At 41.8% G+C, this 24,579-nt stretch overlaps 2 protein-coding genes across 2 annotated transcripts in view; both read right to left on the reverse strand.

Moving 5' to 3' along the window:
* Positions 1–1,234, reverse strand: part of c3h8orf34 (chromosome 3 C8orf34 homolog) — a 61,030-nt gene extending 59,796 nt beyond the window's left edge. The window contains exon 1 of the mRNA XM_008307769.3: positions 206–1,234. Within this exon, the coding sequence (XP_008305991.1) occupies positions 206–274 (69 nt within the window). The 5' untranslated portion in view covers positions 275–1,234. The remainder of the gene's footprint in view (positions 1–205) is intronic.
* A 344-nt stretch (positions 1,235–1,578) lies between these two features.
* Positions 1,579–24,579, reverse strand: part of prex2 (phosphatidylinositol-3,4,5-trisphosphate-dependent Rac exchange factor 2) — a 79,258-nt gene continuing 56,257 nt past the window's right edge. Inside the window, exons 30-41 of the mRNA XM_008307770.3 lie at positions 23,967–24,095; positions 22,405–22,446; positions 21,792–21,889; positions 21,545–21,688; positions 20,696–20,798; positions 20,422–20,565; positions 20,215–20,329; positions 10,870–10,936; positions 9,844–10,034; positions 6,930–7,032; positions 3,942–4,009; positions 1,579–2,417 (exon numbers count right to left, since the gene is read on the reverse strand). Of these exons, the coding sequence (XP_008305992.1) occupies positions 2,372–2,417; positions 3,942–4,009; positions 6,930–7,032; positions 9,844–10,034; positions 10,870–10,936; positions 20,215–20,329; positions 20,422–20,565; positions 20,696–20,798; positions 21,545–21,688; positions 21,792–21,889; positions 22,405–22,446; positions 23,967–24,095 (1,250 nt within the window). The 3' untranslated portion in view covers positions 1,579–2,371. The remainder of the gene's footprint in view (positions 2,418–3,941; positions 4,010–6,929; positions 7,033–9,843; positions 10,035–10,869; positions 10,937–20,214; positions 20,330–20,421; positions 20,566–20,695; positions 20,799–21,544; positions 21,689–21,791; positions 21,890–22,404; positions 22,447–23,966; positions 24,096–24,579) is intronic.

A 24,579-nucleotide genomic window follows, 5' to 3' on the forward strand; every position in this document is an offset into this window, starting at 1 on the left:
CATTTACTGTAGTAAATCTGTTCTTGTTCTAAAAGGCAGCACTTTTTTATTAATAACTGTGTGGACAAAAAAGAGTCTTCCTCATTTGGTCTGTAGTAAATCTTCATCATTGAACAGACCACACTGGTCCGGTTTAAACAAGTGCAGAGAAAAGATCAGACTGATGAGTGTGGAGTTCCTGTGTTGGTGCATGATCCGGACTCACCTCGAACAAGGGTCCGATCTTGTTCTTCTCCAGGTAGGACTGGATCCTGGACTGTTGTTGAGACGCCATGGATCAAGTGGCTCAGCGGCAGCAGCTTACTTTCAGCGGGATGAAATCACGGGGTGATCCGCCGGTGTCATTCGTCCTTCAGCAGCTCCGGTGCCTTAAACCGTGTGGAACGTCTCCTCGGTGCAGCTGCAGCCGCAGCGGAGCCGCTCGGAGTTCGGACGGGATGCGTCAAGTGCGGAGGAGCAGCAGCAGGAGCAGCGGGAGCAGCGGCAGCAGCAGGAGTAGTGGGGGGAGGCGGTTCATGGTGGAGACTCAGCCCGGGACTGTCTCCACTGAGTGTGGCTTCACAGCAGCAGCAACTTCAGCTCCAGACACACGTTACAAATCTTCCACTCGCTGGCTGCTGCCGAGGACTGGGCCACTCCCATTTATCCACTCATCATCCAGCCCATCTGAGCCCAGCCCAGCCCATCTCGGCCCTGCCCAGCCCATCCCAGTACGACGTGATATTACAGTTTACTCTACTACCGTATGGTCATTTCCAAGGACGTGCAGAGACTATTGGTGGTCAGGAGCTGGAGTCAATAAGAAAAATCACTTTCAAACAGATTTAATCCTCACTGGACCAAACATGGAGGCTGGACCTAATCTCAGCAGCACTGACAGATAAAACATGTTGAAGTTTCATAGCAACAGTTGACCATATAACTGACCTTATTGTTGTCAGTGGGCGAGGACAGGGTTACAGGAAAAACAACATGAGTCTCTGTTAAAAAGTTAAATGAGAAAAATTCAAAGCTGAGACTTCAGTCAAAGTGATTGACTGGCAGCTGGACGCTCCAACTGGACTCACACTCAACATTGCACAGTCAGTGAAGGCTCGTATCTGGGAAATGGATTTAGCAACCAGATGGTGTTGGACACAAGTCTCCATCAAACAGACTGCAGTGGTTCATAGAGCGCCTGCCTGTTTGCATGGACATGTGATGAAAATAAATGAGTTGGATTTCAAACTCTCCTTCTGTACATGTAAATGAGATTTGTGAATGTTTTGTTAATTTTTTTTTTGTACGTACATGTAAATGAGATTTGTGAATGTTTTGTTAATTTTTTTTTTGTTGTTGCCATTTTTCACACCCTACGATGCCTCCCAAAGGCTTTATAAAGGGTTAATATATACTGTACGTAAATAATATAATAACTGTCACATCTCTACTTCGCGGTTTTCTGCCAATCGTGGGGGTTACCTCCAAAGACCACCCGCAATGGGGACCACTGTACATGCAAATGCTTTTATTTGGCTGCAATATACAACTTGGCCACCAGGTCCAAACTGACTCCACTGACACAATAACAAGCCCTAGTTTTTTTTACTACTGCAGTTTATTATCACTCAGTCGTTTGCATAGCACTGTCCTTCATTCACCCACTCAGTGATAACGTCCACTAACAAGTGAGACGGAGACACTGTAATCCTGAGTACTGTCCATAGAAAATAACACAACATCGTCTCATAGTATCTCTACTCCCATAACAAAATACTGCTGCATGTTAATACTGATAGAGGATTGACAATATTTATAGGCATGCACGTCAAACAAACAAACAAACAAACAAATAAACAAAGAGCGAGGCCGTCCTTAATGTGTATATTTACAGAGGAAATAAAAGTGATGTCGGAGGGATGTTATTCACAGGGCTACGCCTTACAGACAGGGAGGAGGAAGCAGACAGACCGTTCAAATACATCTTTTACATCACGGTTATTCGGCTGATTTTACCTAAAAATGTGAGGAAGTACAACAAATCCGAGCATCTCTGTGAACGCAGGAGCGGACGTGGTCAACTCCAACACTCTGTGTCTGTGATAAATCTGTTCAAATCTGTTCATTTTCCTCCTGTCTCATATAGCGAGAAGAATTAAAAAATACATACACGATACAAAGGTGAAAAATATAAAGTATTAAAAATACTATTTATGGTTGTTTTGTTTTTTTTTTTGTTGCATTTCTATTTACACTTTAGGCAGTTAGGAATGACTCTTATAACAACCAGGACTGACTTCATCATGGTGTGAGGAGAGACGTTAAGAGCACAGTGGTGGAGGGAGGAAGTTTCCCCTAGTTTGTATTCAGCATGTTCCTGTGGTGCGGTGCATTATGGGTCACCGTCGGGGGGAGGAGGCTGGCACAGCTTGTACAACCTGGTCAGAAAAAAACAGGAGGAAATGGCATTTATTTAATTACATAATGAAAATGAACTGAAGTGATTAGGGGTGAGTTGGCATTTAGTATTTTGAAGGCAAACAAAAAATAAATCACAATTAATTAAAACTAATGTTAATTTATGTAGATAAGTATGTTTTTATAACATTTAGGTCATTGGTTCCAAAATTGGGGGGCCTGAAGCTATGATCCGTGGCCCTGCAAGGTGAATACATTTTATTTCAATATTTTCTTAAATATTTATTCTGTCAAAAATAACTGAACAATATCCTTATCTACAAATCACTGACCAGTCCTACTCTGATACAAGGGGTCGTTGGTATTTGGAATAGAATTACATGAAACTAACTCTACTCGTGGACCAGGGCATTCAAACAGATTTATAGCACCCCCACAGGACAGAAAGGGAGTAGCGTGCTGTACGTATAAGAAATCGCACATTTTAGCTGGAAATACTATACTACATAAATGTATTACACATTTAATTATTTTTAGTGTATTTTCAACTTTTTTCTGTGTATTTTTTTTCAATACTTCAATACTTCTCTTCCTTTCACTGTCACATCGATGAGACGTTCTCTGAACAGACTCACACATGCACTCCTCTCTCTTTAGACTGGGACAATTATGACTGCCTGCTGCTCAGAGCGCAGCAGCTCTGCTCTGCGACCACGTTGTCTTAACACTAATCATTCTGCGGCTTAATTGTATTTGTCAATTTCACTAAGAGGTTCAAAAGGTTCTGCCTGTCACACAAAAGTCTATATGTCACAGCCAAATGGCACTTTTTTTTTGTCCGCTTTCTGCAGCTGCAGGGAGCTCCTTTTTAAAAGAACCATTTGGTCTCAGTCCTGCAGAGGTAAGTACAGTATACACTGAGTACTACTACTGCACAGACACATGCAGTATGAGTCCAAAAAACACATTACTGCTGAGCGTTGTGTTTTTGCATTGGCATGTCCCAACAGTTGGACACCAGCCTTGGACTTCTCATTTTTATTTGCCACATAATGAAGTGCTTAAGTGTATTCACTTATTTGTGGTGCATTCAGGTGAAGTCTGAAATTCAAAACACGCCTGTCAGCAGAAGGTGTTTGCCGGTGTTTGCTTTTTTGTTTAAGTCTGAATAATGCAGGTAATAAATTATTATTATTATATCATCAAAAGGGAAAAAGAAAAAAATTAAGTTTTCAAGAGTCTGCTTTTTTTTATTTCAACATCAAAAGGGAAAAAGAAAAAAATTAAAGGGTGAGTGGGGGGGAAAAAAACCCACGGCGGTGGAATTTGATTGTTTCTGTTGTTAATGGAATGATTTGAATACAGATAATGTGAAGACGTTGATTTAAACCGACAAGGACTAATCTATCATCTTCACCACACAGTTAATGTGGCCTGTGTGTGGTTTTGCATTGAGGCTTCTTCTAGATGTAAAGCCTGTTGAAGCCCTTTAACTTCACACGATGACATTTCCTCCCACTCAGAGGACGTGAGCGCAGTCTCACCTCGGCACAGACGACGGTGTGCGATCTCTAACTCCCAGATTCTTGGCAGAATTCTGAACTCTTGCTCCCTGCAAGACAAATACAAATCATCAATTCAAGACGTGGTGGACCTACGTGAAATGCAGCTATTATAAACAAGGGCTGGACATGTACGCACCGAGAAGAGAGGAGTCGTACACTTTATTAAAATACTGCAACAGCTACAGCAGTCAGTGAGACCACTCAAACATTATTTACACATCATTTCAATACAGGAAGGATGTTCGTAATAGTAACAGTAACGTGTTGTTATCATTAATGTGGCGTTGTCATTATGTTGGACTATAACACCTAAACTTCAATGAAAAAATTACTGATGAAAAATGTTAAAAAATAATGCATTTCTGAGACAGCCCAGTAGGTGTCAGCGATGCACCAAATATTTGTTGCAAAGAAGATATGCAGAATAAGGTTAAAATGGTATTTAATATAATAAACTATATAATACACAAACACACACACATATATATAATTTTAATGTGGTGAATTTATAGCTCATATATAGTTTATATTTATTTAAAGAAGAAGTAGTATATATACAAACTCTAATACTGGCTGGCTGCTCTTTGCTAATACGTCTGTTAGCTGCTCAGTGGATGCCAGCTCTGCGGACACACATGCGGAGGCTGAGGGGAGGAGGGGCACAAACACCTGCTCTTACACTTGACTTTCTCTCTGTGATGCGCACAGGTAGAACACACTCTTACTGTAGAACTACAGCCATAAAGGTCATCAGCATCCACATTCCTGAGCTGAGAGCTGAGAGCCGAGAGGCTGACTCTCCATTTCAGCTCTGACATCTGCAATCACTGCTGTCTGATCCTTTCAGGTCCAGAGAGCAGGATAAAATCAAGGACTGTTTGAGAAATGTGATTCCTCCAGACAGAGATGTTACTGATGTCTCTGCAGGACTCGGTGTCCACAGATGATCAGGAACATAACCCTTTTTTTTTATATAAGCCTGGAACTTATGGAATGCAGAACAATTGTGCTGTTTATCTTGGAAACGTAAACACTTGCAGGATGATTCAAAGTCATCCGTGTCATGACCACTGACATGAATAAAACATTGGTATTCAAAATCATCCTCTTAGATAACTGACAATATGTTCTTCTGGCAGTTTCCATTAGCTGTGGCCACCATGTATAATCAGTGTCTCCTCTGCTGCTGCAGCCACCGTCTTCATATCCTCCTTAACTAATGACGAGGATTCTTCTCTCTCTCTTATCTTATCCTAATTCATTCAGCCCAGCGGCTGGATCACCAATCAGAACACATGATCAGACGGCTGATGTTTGCCACATCTGCTCCCCGACTATGCTCCGCTCAGCGCTTCTATAAGATCGCACCCTGCTGCAGTCGACATGGACTTGATTCATCTGTTGTTGTACTTCATCAGTCTTGACATTAGGATAAACTCTGCTGTCAATTAATATTGTCTCACTGCCACTGATGTACAGCTAACATCTGGTCTCTGTTGTTTTTTTTTTAATAAAAGTATTTATTTTCCTTCTTCCATTTCTTTTTCTCCTGGTATTTAAAAATGCTATTTCTTGATCCTTCTTTTTCCTGTTAAGACTAATGAAATTAAAGTGTCATTCAACAGCGCAGTCACATGTGGGGGTGGGGGGGGGTCGGGGTGATGGGGGCTCCATTTTTCTCCGAAGAGCCTACGACTCTGACACAGATGAATGAAGCGAGGGCGGCGGTCTGAAATATACGACAGCACATTAGGCTTTCAATCTCCAACGGATCATTAATTTAACTTTAATCCATCCCATGATCGTTAGTATATCTATATCCAAGGCTCCAGACTGAAACTAATTTGTGACCATTTTTAGAGAAGCGCAAGACTGTAAGTAGAAAATATGACCAAATAAATAACAGTTTTAGTCCAATGGTCCATGATGGCCTGGTTTGACCCTGGGGTCATGTGTGAGACGTGGAAGTGTACACACAGACCTAGGCTGCTGTGGAATAATTGCAGCTTGATTGCCATTTTTCTGAGTCTGATTATTTAGCAGAAAAGAGTAGGCATTAAACAGTGATTGATATTTAAATCACATCCCACACTTTGAGTGTTAATTCTGTTAATAATCAGGGCTGCACACCTGCTCTAACTGCACCAGTCCATACTCTATTTACTGATGTGTAATGTAAACCACACCTTTGGAGAGAAGTGTCATAATATGAAGACACAAACAGTAGAGTGAAGGTCAAACCCCACACAGTTTCATCCTCCTGGCCAACAGCCCAGTTCTCTGTGTGTAGAAACCAACGTCTCCCTGCTGCAGCAGCATGAAGGCAAAACAACCACCAATCACTAAACTTCTGATGAGCATCTGAGACGCCAGCGGACTTTAGGGTCAGGGGAATTCTTACACCAGAACTCAAACAGATACACAGTCAAGGAAAACCACAGCATCCGTGTTCTTCATTTCTAATTTCCTCATTTGACCAAATGAGTTACAGGGAAAGCATAACTATAAAGATTAAAATCAGGGCAGAAATGGGAGCCAAGAGAAATGGAAAATGTTTCTAATACAGCCCCCAGAGCAGAGACGTTCACGGTTATGAACGACATCAAATGTAGATACACTTGGTGAAGACAGAGCCTGAAATTGCATTCTTATAGTGTGTGATAGGAATGAAAAGATTAAAAACAACATCTACTCTCTCGGAGTTTATTTTTGTAGCTTAGCTTAAACTGAAGCCTAGAGTCCATGTCATCTGTGCAGTGGGTTCAAACACAAAAGGACGGTATACACCAGTGGTCCCCAACCTTGGGCCGCGGACCAGCACCAGTCGTTGGGTCAATTATTTCTGTTTTATTTATTATCTGATTCTGACAATGTTTTATTTTGAAAAATTCTTACGGGAGACCTCTGGTATACACCATGATTTGGACTTTTTAGCAGCAGGACAAATGCCTAGTAAGCAGAACATACCTGTTTCCTCATGACATCAGTGGACTGCATGATGCAGCGAGGAGGCAGGCCGTGATTCCGGGCCAGAAGGATGACCTGCTCCAATGTCACGCTCAGGGTGCAGCTGGTGGTCAGAGAAGAAGAACAGGGTCAAGCTCACATTTAGCCTCTCCATCTGATTATAGTCAGTACATAATTATAGTCAGTACATAATTAGCCCTCATAGGATGAGGCAGTACTGTGATGCATGGATGTACTTTTCTTTTCTTCTCCTCATGAACACGTAGAAACCAGAAGGAAACTGATGTGTGTTTCTCTTTTTCAGTGAAACAATACCCCGGGCTCCACTGCTGCTTCTGTGATACTTAGAACTATAATTAATTGGCAAGGAAACACGCTACGATTCAGCACTATTATTCAGGCAATGACAAATGCTTTGATATAAGTGGTAATAAAAATGAATCAAAGTCACTCAGTATTAACCACATTTTCCCCAAAATGTTTTAGCTGACCTCATTTATTTGTAGTAATTTAATTTCACTAAATTGAGGACTTGCTATTTTTGATTTACTGGGCTACTGGGATTGTTGTCAGGCCACAAAAGGTCAAAGGTTAGCCAAAGTATAGCAAAGATAGATAAAGTTAGCTAGATAGAACATGTATTAACCAACGTAAGACAAGAAACTTTTGCTGAGGAGAATAAAACCGAGTCAGAGGAAACAAACAAACCACAACCAAACCATACTTAGCCCAGCTAAGCTGAGCTAAACCAGACACCAGCCAACAGATAGCATAAGGGAAACCTAAAAACAGCTTTTGACTGACAAAAGGTAATGAGCTGGTCAGAAATAGCAAAAAACTAAATGCTACCCATTAAGTTACTTTTAAATTAGTTGATTAGCAAATACTTCATAAAGACAAAATATACAGTGAATGTCTGTGCTCCTTGGAGACGTTTTACATCTTCACTCACTCACTGACTTTGTTTAATGACAGAAGGTCAGATAGAGCAGCATACGGAGACTGAAATGAGCATCAGTGGAAGCTAAACGCTTGTTAGCATCTTCATGTGGATCAAATTCAAGCTGACTATGTCAAATCACTAATGAATTATTTCAATTTCACACCACAAGTGCATAGACACACACAGAAGCCCAGAGAAGCGTCGGTCTGAGCAGAAGAAGACCAGGTTTCTGATATCTCTCTGCCAGTATTTTTTCTGCTGATTAAAAACACCGATATCTGTTGTTCAGGGTGAAAGAAGAGGGAACAAGGACGAGTGTCAGTGTTAACATGAATGTGTTATCCACTAGTGACAGACTGAGACCTTCCTCTGATAATAACTATCATCCACACATACAGGCTGAGTTTTTTTGTTTTTTTTTAACTGTTCCACCCCAGAGACTGCGGTGAAACTCCCTCCCTGACTGTATAGATTCACATCGACTTTACTGAATTAGTCTCCTTACGGAAAGAAAAGAACGTTTTCATGTGGGACACTCTGCCGCCAGCAGCCATTAGTTTGAGTAAATCAGATTAAGTTTCAAACGTTCCCTTGAGGTGCGGTTGCTTAACATAAACACGATGCAATAAAAGTAATGAACTCAACAATCATCTCCAGAATGCACCGCACTGTATCTCAGTGGACCGTCCTCTAACAGTCAAAGCAGCATTTCTGTTTAGATTCCTACATTGATAACAAAGAATCACTCACAGTGCCTGTGTGAATGTTATTACTTGGAGGTCAAAGGTCAGTGTAGATTCATATTAGTGGATTAGAGGCAGCCATGTTGTACTTTCAGGAGCCAGTACTTAACTGTCCACACATTTTAGATATAACAGAGATAAGACTCGCTCTGTTCTGAACTGGTGAGTATGTCATGTGACCTTAACATGAGAATTTAATAATGGCAGAGAAGTAATGATGAGATCCATTAATTAAAAATAAACTGATGAAAAACAAAAACTTTGCAGCAGACATTCTCTGGCTTTGGAGGATAAAGAATTGATCAAGAATTGAACCAGTTCACATAGAAACACTAGATAAACATCCCCTGTCACTTGCTATGACAGGCTACACTTTCCTCTGCCAGTCTGGGTGAGTTGTGGCTCAAAGTGTACATGACTGTAAAGACACACGAGCCGTGTGTTAATAAAGTAGCAGCAGTCAGTAGGCAGACAGCAACTCTGTATTAGAGCTGCGGCAACTGGGCTGCTTCATCCGTAGCATTTTGTCCAACCATCAGTCACATCCAGAGGAATGTGTGAGTGTGTGTGTGGAAGGAGGCGGCAGGGATGGTGAGAGCACGGGGCATGGTCCTGAGACAAAAAGATAGGGAAAGTTGATGTGTCACAGAGTTAAAAAAAGAGAGAGAGAAGAGAGGATTAGAGCAGCCAGAGAGCAGGGAGATGAAGAGTGGAACCAGGGATCAGTGGTGACAAACGATCAGGATATTTCTGTCCTCGGACATTGATGAATAGCAGCTCCAGCTGCAGGTGAATTGGGCGGCCATATATAGACTTCAATGAAGAGTAAATGAACTGTCTTCCTTGCTCTTGTTCGGTGCTGTGTCTGTTTGAAATATCCTTAACCTGGTCTGAGAAACAATGGGATCTATTAGGGAGAATATGCTGCTGTTAATTAAGGCGGAGATACCAGTATTAATATATAATCCCCCAGAGCAGGAGAGAGCTGGGGTGAGGAGTATTAATCAGATTGGTCGGGAGACAGGGCAGAACAGAAGAGACCCCTGGAGGAGCAGTGGAGAAAATGGTCAAATCTGAGAAGCGTGTCAGAGTCGGAGAGACGTACGGAGAAAGAAACACCACAGAGAGTTGTCACAGGAAGAAAGAATGAGGAGCAGAAAGCTATAATTTAAGTGGAGATGGCTGATGTATGTACTCTATAATCGCCCACACACACACACACACTCACCGGTGAACGCCGCTGTTGCACATGACGATGTGTGTGGCACCCAGCCGTGAGCAGAGCTCAGAGGCCACGGTGAGCAGACCCACTCCTGACGCCCCACAGGCCGTGTTCTGACAGGCCGCCGTGCGGCGACAACTTATGAAGCTCTCCATGAGGCGGTAGAGCTCCTCCAGAGCATTGAGAGGACGCATCAGCTGAACAGGGAGAGAAGGATGGATGTCATCGCAGCATATATCATGAAAATATGTGTGTATGAGTATAGTGAGTACTACTCTAACTGTACTAGAAATGATCATGTATTTCAGAATTTTTGGGTAAAACAGTTCGTCTTATGAAAAAATTTAAATGATCCTTCTTCTAACTTCTTCCAACGATGGAATACAGCCCTAAATTATCACAGTGTTCCATATGAATTATTCTGCCAAATATATATATATATAAATAATCACACATACAAATAAACATATATTGTAAGATATATTTATACATATACATATATACAAATATAAATATAAATATATGTATAGTATATTTGTATTTATAAATGTGTAATGTGTACCATAGATATATTTATACATATACATATATGCAAATATAAATATGTATAAATATAAATATATGTATAGTATGTTTGTATTTATAAATGTGTAATGTGTACTTTTATGGTAAAACACAGATAAAGAAACAGGCTACAGACTGATTGGATTTTCTTGATATTGCTGTGGTTGACAGTTTTTATTTGACTGTCAGACAGTTTTTATTTGAACATCTCATGACTTTCATTTTGTATTGTCTCCACTCTGCTGTTGTCTGAAGCTGTTTTGTAATTGTGATTCTTATTCCTCCGAGCCTCTGCCTGCCTAAATAGAGAATAGATATAATCTTATTCAGTCATCGCCCCTGCAGATGTTCTATTCGTAAACACTTCCACATTACGGCCTAATGAGATCTGATTGGCTTCTTCTGTGTTTCCATGATGTCATGAAGCAGGGGCTGCTGTGTGTGTGCTGCTGCTGCTGCTGCTCCTACCTTATAGATGAGGGCAGCTTTGGGTGCAGAGCTCGGCGGCATGTTGGACTGATCCAGGTGGAAAGCCCTGCAGGGAGGAGGAACACAGTCACATACGGAGGAACTCTTAACAGGATAATTGCACTGCAGCAGGAGGTACGGCACCACCTGGTGTGCTGGGTAGGGACATACTGCTAAAGAAGATATTTTAAAAACAGTTTTATTGTTCACTTTTGTAATGAGTACCCAGTGGTTTACACAGAAAAGAGGCATTTTTAAAAATGTGCCATTAGGTCATCAGGTGCACTGACTGTCTTTTAGGGAAAACTAGGCCAGTGGCTCATTACAGAGCTGCAGTACGTGACCATCGATCAGCAGAGTAACTTGGGCACAGCTCAGCAAAAAACCACCGAATGTCCTGGGCATCACACCAAAAGGCTTCTGTCTCATTAATTAACGAGTTAATCAATTAATTTAGTCGGTCAATCAGAGAGTAATGCTCTTCCCCGCCACTGGGGGTAGCACTGTGCTGGTGTCCTGATGAAGGCAGAAGGGATGTGTGTGTGCAGCTATGGGTCCATCCGAAGTGTTGCTGGTGCAAACTCAGCAGTCTGTGACTCCATCAAATCTAAGTAATCCAGCAGCGAGCTAAAAATAGTCACACTACACCATATTAAAACACCACGTAATAAAGTCACATGCTCCACTACTTCCTGTGAGATGCCGTAATAATGCAGCAGAGTCTGCTCCTACAGTACAAATAACTGTGGTCACAACAATAGGGGAGTGGGGGGTGAAGAGGGTAAATGATGCAGAAACAAAAGACTGTGAGAGAAGGAAGTGGTTTAACAAGAACAGGAGACGCAGGAATCGTCAATTTTTGGCGTTTCATTCTGCTTTTAGGTGATTAAAAGTTGGGGGGCATTCACTCTGTCTGGGGCAGATCAGTCTGACACAATATTAATGAAACTATTTAGCTACAGTGGCACCAACACATCCCTGAGTCAGGAGTTTATCTTGACTCCAAATATAATATCAGCAGTAAGAAGACTTAGTGGAAATATGATGGGACATTACATTCTCAGTCAGTTCTCAGTGAAGTTAGTAGAACTTGCTTCATTGTCCTTGTAGCAAACACCCGTTACACACACACACACGCACTCACAATATTCCCAACATCCTGCAAAGTCACACTGCAGGAAACCAGCAATAAAGGGCCAATGAGCTTTACCTCCTATGGCTCGTTACTCTCACATTAGCTCGTTTGCGTATAAATCAACTTTACAGCACACCTATGTCCTGTGAAACAGACGACGGACTTGTCAACCTGATACCTTTGCACGTCAGAGGTTTCTCAGCGGAAACCTATCCCTGATCCCTGGCACTGAGCTGAACGACTGTGTGTAGAGTCTGCTGAGGGTTCACCAGGAGCTAACGGCTCATGTAATTGGTTCAAGATGGCCTTCTATACTTCAAAGGGAAGCTAACAATAGAGCTGGAGATACAGTGCATCGCGGCGCGTACTCCTGAAGTACTCTCATAAAAGGCATGTAATGTATAATAATGGCCCTGACTGCTGAGGAATCAGTGGAAGAGCTAACGGAGCAGCTAGTTCTAAATGGTCGGCTTAATAAAGCTATAAATATTTGATTTCCTCAGTTTGGTTATTGCACTGAAAACATAATGTGTGTGTGTGTGAATGTGTGTGTGAATGTGCAAATCCTGGTCAGTGACTATAATTATGGGCAGGAGTGAAAACAAAGTACTGCAGTAATATTCAGAAAGATGATTAAACACATGAGAAAGCTGTTAAAAAGTAAACGGTATTGACATTGAAATGCTAAAACTGTTGGTGTTGCAGGTCGTTGGTATCTCTCTGCTCCGACAGTGACTCCTCTCTCTCTCTCTCTTTCTTTTCTTTCTGTCTAACTACTCTGCTCCTCAGTCCTTTATCGTACCGGCCTAACTACTCCGCTCCTCAGTCCTTTATCGTACCGGCCTGTAATAGAATCTGTCCGGGACAACTTGACTTATGCACAAGTGGCCGACTCTGCTCGTTTGTTTATCCATCTTATGCGAAACGGAAGCACAACTGTTCTCACAGAGTCGAGGTCATAATACTCACTAATCATCTCGCTCCGTTTTCTACGGCTCTAAATATACTATCAACCAAGCTGGAGGAGCCGGGCTGCTTCTCCTGAAGGTCTGTAATGACTAAATAATAGGAGTCAGACAGCTGTAGTGATGTGTGGTTTTAAAGGGGACGCGCTCTCCACTCCATCTTCTGAGGTGATGATGTTTTCTCAGAGGCTCATACACCGGCGCACCTGAGAAACATTTATAATGAATGACAAATGAACCTCTGAGGCCCACACACAGTGTGCAAACAAACGGCTGTGACGTTGAGAGTGAACCGCACACACACTCTGAATCCACCGGGTGTCTACTGTTTCTCCAAACTTCTACCATAGTCTTCAGGTTTACACCTCAGGGCTCTTTAAGGCCCAAAGGCAAACATACATCAGCCACATGATTGAGTGAGTTCACATTGTTACCTCATAGAAAGTAACAACGACTCCGAACCTCAGAACTCAGACCAACTCCGTATGGATTCCAACGCCTGCAGGTGGTCCGACTTTGTCTGGATACTCAGTCCAAAAAAACATTAAAAATAAAAATGAGCTGAGTTAAAGATGCAGTAACTGGTTCTTTTATTTTAAACCTTACTTAACTCCACGTCAGGTGAAACCAAAGAAAAGTTCCATCTTCCACTGACTTCCTGTCATTGACTATGTTGACCAACTAACTCAAACAGCAGCGGTTCATTGATATGAGCTCAGGTTCATTTGAGGAAGTAGATGTGACGATGTGAATCCACGCTGCTGTAGACAACAGACACACAGACAAATAAATGGGAAGATATGAAAAATTTCTCAGGTTTTTCAGCCAGAAACCTGCTCCAAACCAAATCCACCACCTGTCAATCACCTGTGTCACAATAACAATTTCAAAAACGTCCTATTTTTCTACATTTCCTCTGGTTATTTACTGCTCCTTAAAAAAAATTCAGGGCAACTGAAAGCAATAACTTTGTAGCTCTTGGTGCAATTGTAGCGCCACAACAACAGAAACACACACACACACACAGGGTTTTGTGCATTGTGGAGAATTCTGGATACATTATTGATTCCCTGAGTCTGGGGTCTACAACCCTTGGCTCCTGGGCCACACGCAGCACCTCAGCCGTTTTGCATCAGCTCCCTGTGAGATTTTATGTATCGCCTGTGAATGGACCAAATGTGGAGCTGTTTTACAAACAAAAAAGTCCAAGACTCAACAGATTTATTAACAGACAGCAGTGAATGCACCGTCTACAGACACCCCTTACCCTACAACTATGATCTGGTGCCTATTTTAATCCTAACTTCAAACTAAATCTATGAAGCTGTAAAAAAACAATTAAAATACTTGGCGATAGGGGGCGCCAGACAATAATATCACCAAGGCACCAACATGATTCCACCCAAGCATAAATGTCACTGCTACTAGCATGCCTACACACATACACTCTCACACACACACTGGTCTAATGCAGTACTTGGCATCAGGCCAAAGACTCTGGTGGAGTCGGTTTTAACCAACAGTTCCACTGTGAATATTTAATTTTGTTCTGCTCCTCACATGTCAATAGGACGTTCAGACTCTGCATACAGTGAGCACAAGTCAAACACTGTTGTTTTTTTTAAAGCCAAATATATCAGTACATTGATTTGCATTTATATATTTAACACCATAAAACATAAACAAGCGTCGGTGCCTGCTAACTGAAGGATCTTCTCCTGTCAGCGCTCAGACTGTGGCGTTTAGGTCACATCTGAAACTGGAGAATTTTTTCATTTTAATTATACACACAATCAATTTTAATACAGACAAATCAAGGTTTTGTTTTTTTCTCTGGTGAAGAGATGAACTCAAATTACTTCTTAGATTAGTGAGGCGATCACACGGCGAGCGAGGAGCTCAGGAAAATAATAGATATCAGACCTGATGAAGGATTCTGTAGCAGCCTATTCTTCAAAGTCGTCAATAGAGGACGCCCAGAAAAGCCATGAATTGTATGTAATAACTGTGCTTTTGAGCTGATTTGTGTTGTTGTTGTTTTGACGTTGAAGTCTTTGATGGGACTCGTGTCTTTTAGCGACGCCGATGAATGTCACCCATCGGCCTGTACTGCAGGGCTGTCCTTGGAGAACAGCCGGAGCAATTTACAAAAAACTACTTGTCAAAATGTCTCGTTTATTTACACGGCTGTAGAGTTGCACTTGTGAACACGCTGTGAATATGAGCAGCTGCTGCCATCTAGGTGCACAATGCAAACCTGTTTCTGAGTGCAGGGAAATTGTAATGTCAAAAAGTGGAGCGTGTTTTGCTGACAATTGTTTTAAAATTTTAGGTTAAGAACACCAGATATTTGGAGTCAAACCAGGGGGCGCTGTGACAATATTTCTCCTGTCACTGGCATCATCTAAACCCATGTACAGTAGTCTCATCTATAACCAAGAGTGAATCCTTAAAACACAGATAAAGCAGAAGTGGCTGCTGTGTTGAAACATAAACCCTGACCTGCAGCGAACATCAAACATTTTTTTCCTAAAACAAACTGCAGCTCAGAGACTAGTGACAGTAAAGAAACAAATGACTAAGGAGTGCCGCAGTATGTGGGTAGTGTACTTCTATGTCATCTTCTTGTGCTACACTTAAGGTTATACATCCAGGCTGACTCTGGTGTTTGGCTGCAGTGTAGTCCTGTGACCAGTTACATGGATAGAAATGATATTTCTGCCTAAAACAGCTTGTTTTGCTCAGTGTTTTCCTTAAGATTGCACCACAGTCTGGGAACTGGGGATTGTGTGCAAGGATGTTAGACAAATACTTGACCCATCTATGAATATTGTGGCCACTTGACGGCAACAAAATCCTAGCTCCACCACTGGGTTAAGCACATATAAAAGAAAGCTACAAACATCTATTATTTATTATTTACAACATGGAAATTCAAACATGACAAAGACTGTTATTCTGTTTAGACACTCAGTTTGTTGTATATATGATGATGGTACACACAGGATTCAGGATTTTTTCCCTCTAATCGTTCACTCTGATTCATCTAACCCACTCTTCAACTCTCTCCTCAAACTCATTGTCAGTAAGTCCAAAATGTGATGGAGCCACTAGTCTGCAATAATCCCTCCCTTTGAATAAAACATTTGCCGACTTATTCTGCCCTCCCTCCACTCTGCACTCATCACACTTCTCCCCTCCGGCTCCCCATCTTCCCCCTCTTCCTCCTCACCCCATCATCTTCATTGCTCTCCTAAAATCCTATCCATCTTTGAAATCTGCTCCTGCGGTCGTTATTCCCTTTTCAATCTTCCCTTCTCTGCTGAGACCGTCCTGAAGGAGAAAACACTTTTCTTTGGAGCTCAATTTTTTTCCCCTCTCCTTTCTTTAGATTGTTGCTACAAAGAAATAAGGTACATGGAGTGAAAAAAAACTTTTTAACAATACTTGCATAGAATTTGTCAGTTTTATTTCCCTTATTAGGACTGACAATGTTCAGCTGCTCTTTGTAGAATGGAACCAACAGGGAATTGAAAAAAAATAGCGTTATGGATGAGAAAACTGTCACTTTGGTGCATGTCAGACTCTCATATCTCTGCCTGTTAAATACACGCCAGCTGAGATGGTTTATGATGGCTCGGAAAATATCTGTGTTTGCCAGTGAGTGCAACAAGGCTGAAGCATGTGCTTGTGATTTGTCTTTTGAGTTTGTGCTTGACAAAATATTCAAATGACTTCATCAGACACAATGGTTTTGGACCGCGCTGCACGATTTGTGGGTAAGAGTGAGTGAAGAAGAAAAACAGAGCGGGGCCTCCAGAAAATCAGTGGAATAACGATCGATTTCATCCCTATTTCAAAAACTGATGCTATTTAAGCAAGTAAAACTAAATTAATTTTCAACCTTATTATTTCTCCACATCAAAATGTCAGTATAAAATACCACCGCGTCTCCCGGCAAATCAATATCTCATTTCTCCGTAATGCACACGAGGTTCAGTTGGAGCTACAAAACCAAACCAAAGGTTAACGAAAAACACCACGGGATCTCAGCACGGCGGTTCATGCAGTTCAGTGTTGCGTGTGCTCGGCCGCTTCACACTGTCAGTCAGTCTGTGGCACTGGTCCACACCGTGGGTTTAACCCAACGCTGCCATGGACCGGCTCCAAGGATAACGAGGTGCCTGAGGTCGGAACGCTGGGAAGGAGACGGGAGTGACATCACAGCTGGGCCTGTGGTCAGGCCAGAGACACGCGGCGGCGGGCGGATGACAAACTATTCAGAATGTCACACTGATGGTTTTTACTTTGTTTTTACTTCGTGTCAACGCAGAAGTTGGGAATTTACTACCAGTGATGCAAAACCAATTAGTTTGTCATTAGGAAAGGTCAGTAAAGTCGTGTAAATATTGGAACAAACTTAATATGATGTGGACTTATGTCAGAACTCCTGGAGTGAAACATTTTCGCCTCATATCTGCTTATAATACATCTGGTTCATATACTTAATGATGAGACTGGGATGTTTGATTGTTTCAGGGACATCTAGGCCACAAAATGGCCACAGCCTTGGTATGTGTCAGCTGGATGTTGTCAGAAAGAACAGAAGTGACCCAAATATGTGGCTTTTTTTAGGCAAGGTCCAAATTATACATTGACAAGGGGACCGCGGATTGGCCAGAAAAGACACACAGTTGTTTTTAGATCTTTCTGAATCCTGTACTGCATTTACAAGTGGGACACTTGAGGCCCGCAGGCTCGGTCAAAAAGTTCTCAGAAAGATTTTTGACTGTATCTGACCTTAATGTCATATTTTTTAAAATTTGTTTTTACTTCTCTTATATAAGCTTTGTCTTGGCCTGCAAAAACTGGCCTGCATCTACATGTTGTCTGGTAATTAACCTGTCCAATTGGTAAGGGAACTGATAAGAACCTCTGAGCCCAGAGAGTTAAGAGACCCTGGACTTCACTGTTATTTTATTACAGCTGATTCATAATACTAGCTAAAATCAAATATAAAAAAAAAATTAAACCTCAATCACTGTGTCTATTACAGTCAGTTAAATTTGTTTTCCCCCACAAAAACCCATAAAAAAACCCACAAAAAAACATAATAATAGATAACTTGATAGATATAGAAGTTGTGCCAGTTAAAATCATAGACTGTATATAATCAAAATGTTGAAAGTCTCAAATGTTTCTTTTTGTTTGGATGAAGTAACAGAAAAAAGTACCTGAATTATTTAGTATTCCACTATTCTGTCCTCATTCTTACATCATCTCCAGAGATTCTTCTGTATTTTAGTGTAGTACAAAAGTGTGTACTCCACTGTGTACGTGGGGTTCCCCCCCAGAACTCTATTTAAATGATCCACAGCTCTGGGCCTGGACAGGTTTGGCTAAAAGGTAGATTGATGACGTGACAAGCGTGAACAGTTTGACTCTATTTGAGTGTCTTAAGAAAAGCCCTGATCTACACACAGCCCTAATGTTCCCTTAATCACCAGCCCCACTGCACGGCCTGTCACTCCACATCTGCTCCCAGTTCCTGCCTCACCCTCTGCTCTCACTGCAATTGGACTCTTCCTGTACGGGTCAAAGTGCACACAAGTGTATAGAACATGTGCACACTGAGGAAACACTGGTCATGGTTTAGATAATAATCCATACAGATTACATGGTATACTACAGTGAGCATTAGCATCCACAGTTTAAGACTTGTCCTTCATGATGTAGCAGAAATTATTAGAGGAGAAAGTGGGAAGAACTGATGCAACGAGGAACAAATGACAAAGTGAGATTCTAAAATCAAGTGCTTTGGGGAAACTGACGTTTGCAGAAAAGTCATAGAAGCCTTTGATCTCCCCCTTTTTTCTCATCAAACTAAACACTACCAAGAAATTAAACACAATGAAAGCTGCTTTGTTGTGGCAGAGCCGTCAGTGAGGCGGCAGATGTCAGAGTCAACAGTAAAGGTTCCAAACTCCCCGTTCCCCAAAGAAGAGAGTTACTAAATAATAAGATGACATTTCACATTGAACCCTGCTCTGTGTTTAGTTTTTCACTCAATTGGCAGCAGATGTTCAGCTGGAGGAAACATGTTCACCTGTCACTCTTCTGAAGCTAATGAGTGTCTTCAAACACCAAATGCCAAACAGACACTTTACTAAATACCCAATACAGCAACTGTACTATAGTGTTAAACCTCTGTAGTACACGACCCGTGGTACACAATATGGATTAGGCTTTTACAGTTCCTAATGTGTTAGGACATGTGTCAGACCTCTGTTTAGAGACTAGACTTAGAGACTACTGAGTGCCATAGGTCTGTAGTGTGTATTGCAGATCTATAGCATTGTTTCCCAAAGACTGGGTTGCGGCCCGGAGTTTACGAATAATGTCTATTGACTTGGGTCGTGAAGGTTTGGGACTTCTAAAATATTTGTCGCCAGAAAAAAAGTTTGGGAAACACTGGTCTATAGCACGAATCCCCAACCACTTTGACGTGACACATAATATCATCAGGTGTACCGTGGAAAACTTCACTCGTTTGGTATGAGATCACAAAACACAAAATTAAATACTCTTCCACTAGGTGGCAGATGATGCCTAAAGAAAAAACTAAAAGAGAACTCAGCAGTTGAAGATGATCTTTGAGTGTCTTTGTTCAATTCCTGCCAGTATGTCAGCATCATGTTCAACTAAACAGGTCAGTAAGGACTAAGATATGAAGAAATATACTTTAGTGTTAGTTATTACTGTTTTATTAAAGGACACAGTGGGGTGTTAACTCTTGGTTCTGCCTTGAGCCTCAACATGGCTACCAGCTGCACTGCTGAAGTAACACTCACATTCGGACAGCATACTCTGGAGGACTGGCACCTACTCATGCACTCAGTAAATAGATCAAGCTGAGGCTGTATTTTTCTCTTTCCACCTCATTAAGTTATCCACCAATCACAGAATGTGTCCTGTGAGCCGCAAACCAATGGGGTGTGAGGTAACTGAGTGCAGCTGTCGTAAGAAAGCACTGAATCAGCGCTGCCAACACGCTGGGTGCTGTTATCCAATCGCGCTCTGCCCCGCTGTGTCTGTCCGCAACCAATCATACCAGACTTCACCGCTGTGTTTCTCGCGGCCCAGTCACTCTGAGGGCTTGCTGTGCGGTGAGAGTCGAGTCGCTGTGATTGACACTTGACGCTAAAATAACCGCTGAATACTAAACCAAAGTCTGGTCCAACATACCTCAGTCTCTTGTAGTGCTGCTTGACCTTCTCCAGTGAGGCTGAGTTGATCTGGGCCTGGTACTCCTCTACTGAAACATTGTCTCTGTAGTAGTATCCCTCCATACTTTCCAGCGCTGCCGACGAAATAAAGAACAGGAGAGCATGCATTAATGATGCACTTCATCATGTGTGTTTGGATTTTACCTGCACTGCATGCAGTACAGACCTTGAGTGAAGAGCACAGGATAAATCTTGATTCCTCCTCCGTTTCTCAGTCTGTGAGGCAGCTGGGAGAAGTAAAAACTCTCCAGGAAGAAGCAAACTTTCAAGGCCTGACGCGTGCCCTCGACTTGATATGAGATGGGCATGTCTGTGGGGCAGAAGGGGGAAGAAGGGGTGATTCAGAGCAGGCCTTTCTTAAATGTCAGGAGACATTAGACGTTCTCAGCGGTAGAGAAACTTCTACGCCGACTGCGTGATTAAAGAGTCGGAGGACGTACTGGCCACCAGAGGCTCTCCTTCAAACTGTCGGAAATAGAATGTGACCTTCTCTAGGTCAATGAGGGCCACCTCGGTGTCCTCCAACATGGCCTGCTCGTCAGTCTGAGGAGAAGGAGAGAACAGACAAAAAAATCAACAGTGGTTCCCAATATGGGGGGTGTGGATTTATTGCAGGTCTAAAAAAAATTATAATTCTTTTTTTAATTTATTCAAAAGTTGGAAAAATGATTTGTAATTTATTTGCTTTTTCCAGTGAGAATATCTTTGTGTCACGTGGAGCGCCAAAGAACGATCAGGCTGAATTTTAACTACAGTCTCGTTTAGCAACCAGGGATGCTTAGAGAAAAAACGTTTTGTGTGTAAGAAGAATAACAGACAGAAACAGACAGCTTGGCAGGGTGAGGAGGGAAATGCGTCAACACTCTTTTTCTGGGGACCTGATGTTAGCCACACACCCCTCTATCCTAAATACACTTTTATAGCCTTTCCTGTTCTCCTGATTCCCAGTGACAGGACATAGAAATAGAGGCCTAAATACCTCATTCCAATAAAAATGTTTTCCAGTGTGGTTGATGATGTAAAGGGCAGAAAAAGAGCAGAGGGAAAAAATGTAGAAAATCTTTAACCAGGGTGCTGGAATAACTCAAATGTGAGGACACGGTATAATGACTAATGAAAATGAGTAAAAAGGTAACAGCGATGAAGATGATGCAACCTTCAATGACATGAAATAAAATGGATTAGTCACGAGGAAAACAATGAAAAAAAAATGCTGACTGGAATACAACTGCTAACCATGTCTGCAGAGAGGCTGATTTCTGGGTATGAATGTTCAGTATAGAGCTCACCAGGTTGGGCGAGAGCAGGGACTGGAAGTGGAGGAGCAGCCCAGTGCTGGCAATCTGCTCCAACCATTGGCGACTGGCTTCTTGGGAGTCCTGATGGTCCTGCGGGTCCGAGGTGTCCTGGTCCTCCCTGTTCACATTGTGGAACTAAATGGGGAGAGAATAACAAAATAATCACAAAAATACAAAATGATTTAAATAATAATTTGCAGGATTAAAGCTTGTTTTGCTCTAAATCCAAAGTAATAACCTTGTTGAGCACGGCCAGCAGATGTTCTGTGAACGCACACACGGCAGCGACCAGAGACTGACAGAACACCATGTCCCGACGCAGCTGGATCTCTGAGTCTGCCAGGGCAAATGAAAAAAAAGTTAAAATAAAAGGTTTAAAAAAAGGGAGTGAATAAAAATAATTAACTTAGGTGAGGAGTGGTAAAAGTCTGAGTTTGTTAATGAAACAGACTGGGCGCCATGGCAACGCCTGATCTCCCTGTAAAGTAACAAAGTGTCTTGGTTTTTTGTTTTTTTATATGTGTGGTGTTAAATATTGTACTGGAGGAAAATATGAGAGAAAGTGACAGGTGTGCCCGAGCGGAAAATAATTGGCCGCCTCAATTTCCTGAGGAAAAATAGTCGCCATAAAAGGAGGCTGGTAATATACTGAGTTAATAATGAGCTCAACAGAAATGAAGAAATGAGTCGTAAGATTAAAGTATAACAGTAAAAACTGAGTATTTTACACTTATTATTAAAAGTTTGGTTCCTGAAGGTACCTTAGGGGATGAGTATACAGGATATTCAGTAGTACTGTACTGGATATTATGCTCCTCTGTATCGCTGAGTAAAAAGAACACAAGACAAACCTGTGTACTGTAGTAAAACCAGCAGCAGCCGGGTCTTCACCTCTGAAAACAAAAAGAAACAAACCAACAAGGTGGTTATACAACATGGAAGTCTTGACGTGTCCTCAACTGTGGGACCTTTACTGAAAACCTAGGACAGTCCTGTGTAACTCCTCCAAAATAAAGAAACACGGCATCCTCATCATAAAAATCGGCCAAAAGAGAAATGATAATAACATAAATCCTGCTTTGTTTACAGATGTATCGGAGCTGAGCGGAGGCTGGCAGGATTCAGCACTGCATGACAAAAAGTCATCATGGGGAGAAAAGAAAAAAAAAGAAAAGTACTGTAGACCAGCAACGGAGTGCATTAATATTAACTCAGCCTGTGTCATGTGACCAGAGCTCAGAGGTTAATGAATTTTTTATGGGACAAATTCACAGATTAGTCTGCATCGGTGAGCTTCACATTCTGTCACGGCATGTGGCCGTGCTCTGGACGTCAGTTAGTGCGTCTGTAGATGTCTACAGTTACTGACAGGCTACTTCATTAGGTACACCCTGAAGGTACAAGCCTGGATGTTCTTTTACCTTCATGCCAACAGATTTGACTCAACAGATCGATAATAGGAATGTTCATCATAAGTTAGGGTCACCATAACGTCTGCAGCTTCGGCGGCTCGGGCTTTCATCATATCCCATCATTCCCCGTACGCCTGAGACCTTGTGACTAAGGATGACATTGAACTTACTTGTCGAGAAAACAGGTTTGATGCATATTTTCCAACATTTTTCACAACAATACTCAGGGGCAGTAGACTGTGGCATTTAGATGACGAGTTAGTATTAAGAGGCAAGAAAATTGGACCACACACACCACTAATGTTATAAAAAGGCAGTTATTCATGGTGAATTTTAATCCCACATTCTAAATGCTGCACCAATTTCAGTAAGAAATACCAAAAAAAACAATGAGAAATTTCCCCTGGAGAATGGCAAGAAAATTGATATTTTCTCTTTAAACCTTGGAAACGTTCTAGGAAAATCCCCACAGACACATATTTTTTGTGGAATACTTAATACTTCTGGCAACAACCACCACGGTACATTTGAAGTCACATCACTTTTTTGATGTTTATTCTGAAGTTCAGCTATCCACTTCAATGATCTGCTGTGATTGATTTAAAAAGCAGATGAAAAAGAAGACCACACGTGTAGAGGCCAAACAATGCACTGTACCTGCCGATAAAACTGGGTTTGATTTTCTGCGCTGCGTCTCTATGGTTTAAATTTATGACTCCCATGATGCCTTTGGGTTTAAGGTTTCCAGAGAGCAGAGGATTTAGTGACGTGGGACGACCTGGGACTCCAGCAGTTATAGCATCTCATATATATCAGGAGGGCGCCGTGGAATTTGTCAATTTAATGCACTTGCCAGGAGTAGACATCTTCTGTGATGAATGTTCACTGTGACTGTTTAGGAAAGCTTTATGTTCTTAGATACACAAAAGTAGCAGTGTGTGAGGTTGTGTGTGTGTGTGTGTTGTACGGAAGTAGTGGTGCTGACTCAGGTGCTCACTGACCTTCCACATATTTGGAGATGGTCTGTGTGAGGGTGTGAACGCTGCTGGGAAGGTTCCAGGGATCCTGTTTGACGTGGAGACGCAGCTTCTTAGTGCAGTTCACCTTGGGCTCCATCTCCTGCTGGAAGTCTGACAAACACACACACGGAAGTACAGATGAAGATGATGAAGATGATGATGAGCAGAATGTGACTGCACTGCTATCCTTCCATGACACCGTCACAGAAATAAAGATATACAGCAGTGTGTTTGATGGAAAAGCTAATTTGATGCACATTAGTGTTTAAAAAAGCAATAAATATTAAATCACTGATGCTTTTATTATAGTGGCATCAGAATGTCACTCTGTCCTATTTGTGTTCATGGTTAGATAACAAAGCATTTCCATGCAAACACGACAGCGCATTATTGACATGAAAAATGGAATCTTAAAGCTACGAATAATGAAGAACACTAGAGTCGGTGAAATTCTAATTTCTTCGATAATGAGACCAAGAAAAACACCTTCATAAAAACATCCTCTGAGCTGCAGCTGATAAATTCAAACTTGAATTTAATATGTAAATGTAATAACTTTTTAATGGTGCTACAAGTCTGTTTGTTTCATTCAACT

This window comes from Cynoglossus semilaevis, chromosome 3, assembly GCF_000523025.1.
Source record: "Cynoglossus semilaevis isolate Cse_v1.0 chromosome 3, Cse_v1.0, whole genome shotgun sequence".
Classification (NCBI taxonomy): Eukaryota; Metazoa; Chordata; class Actinopteri; order Pleuronectiformes; family Cynoglossidae; genus Cynoglossus; species Cynoglossus semilaevis.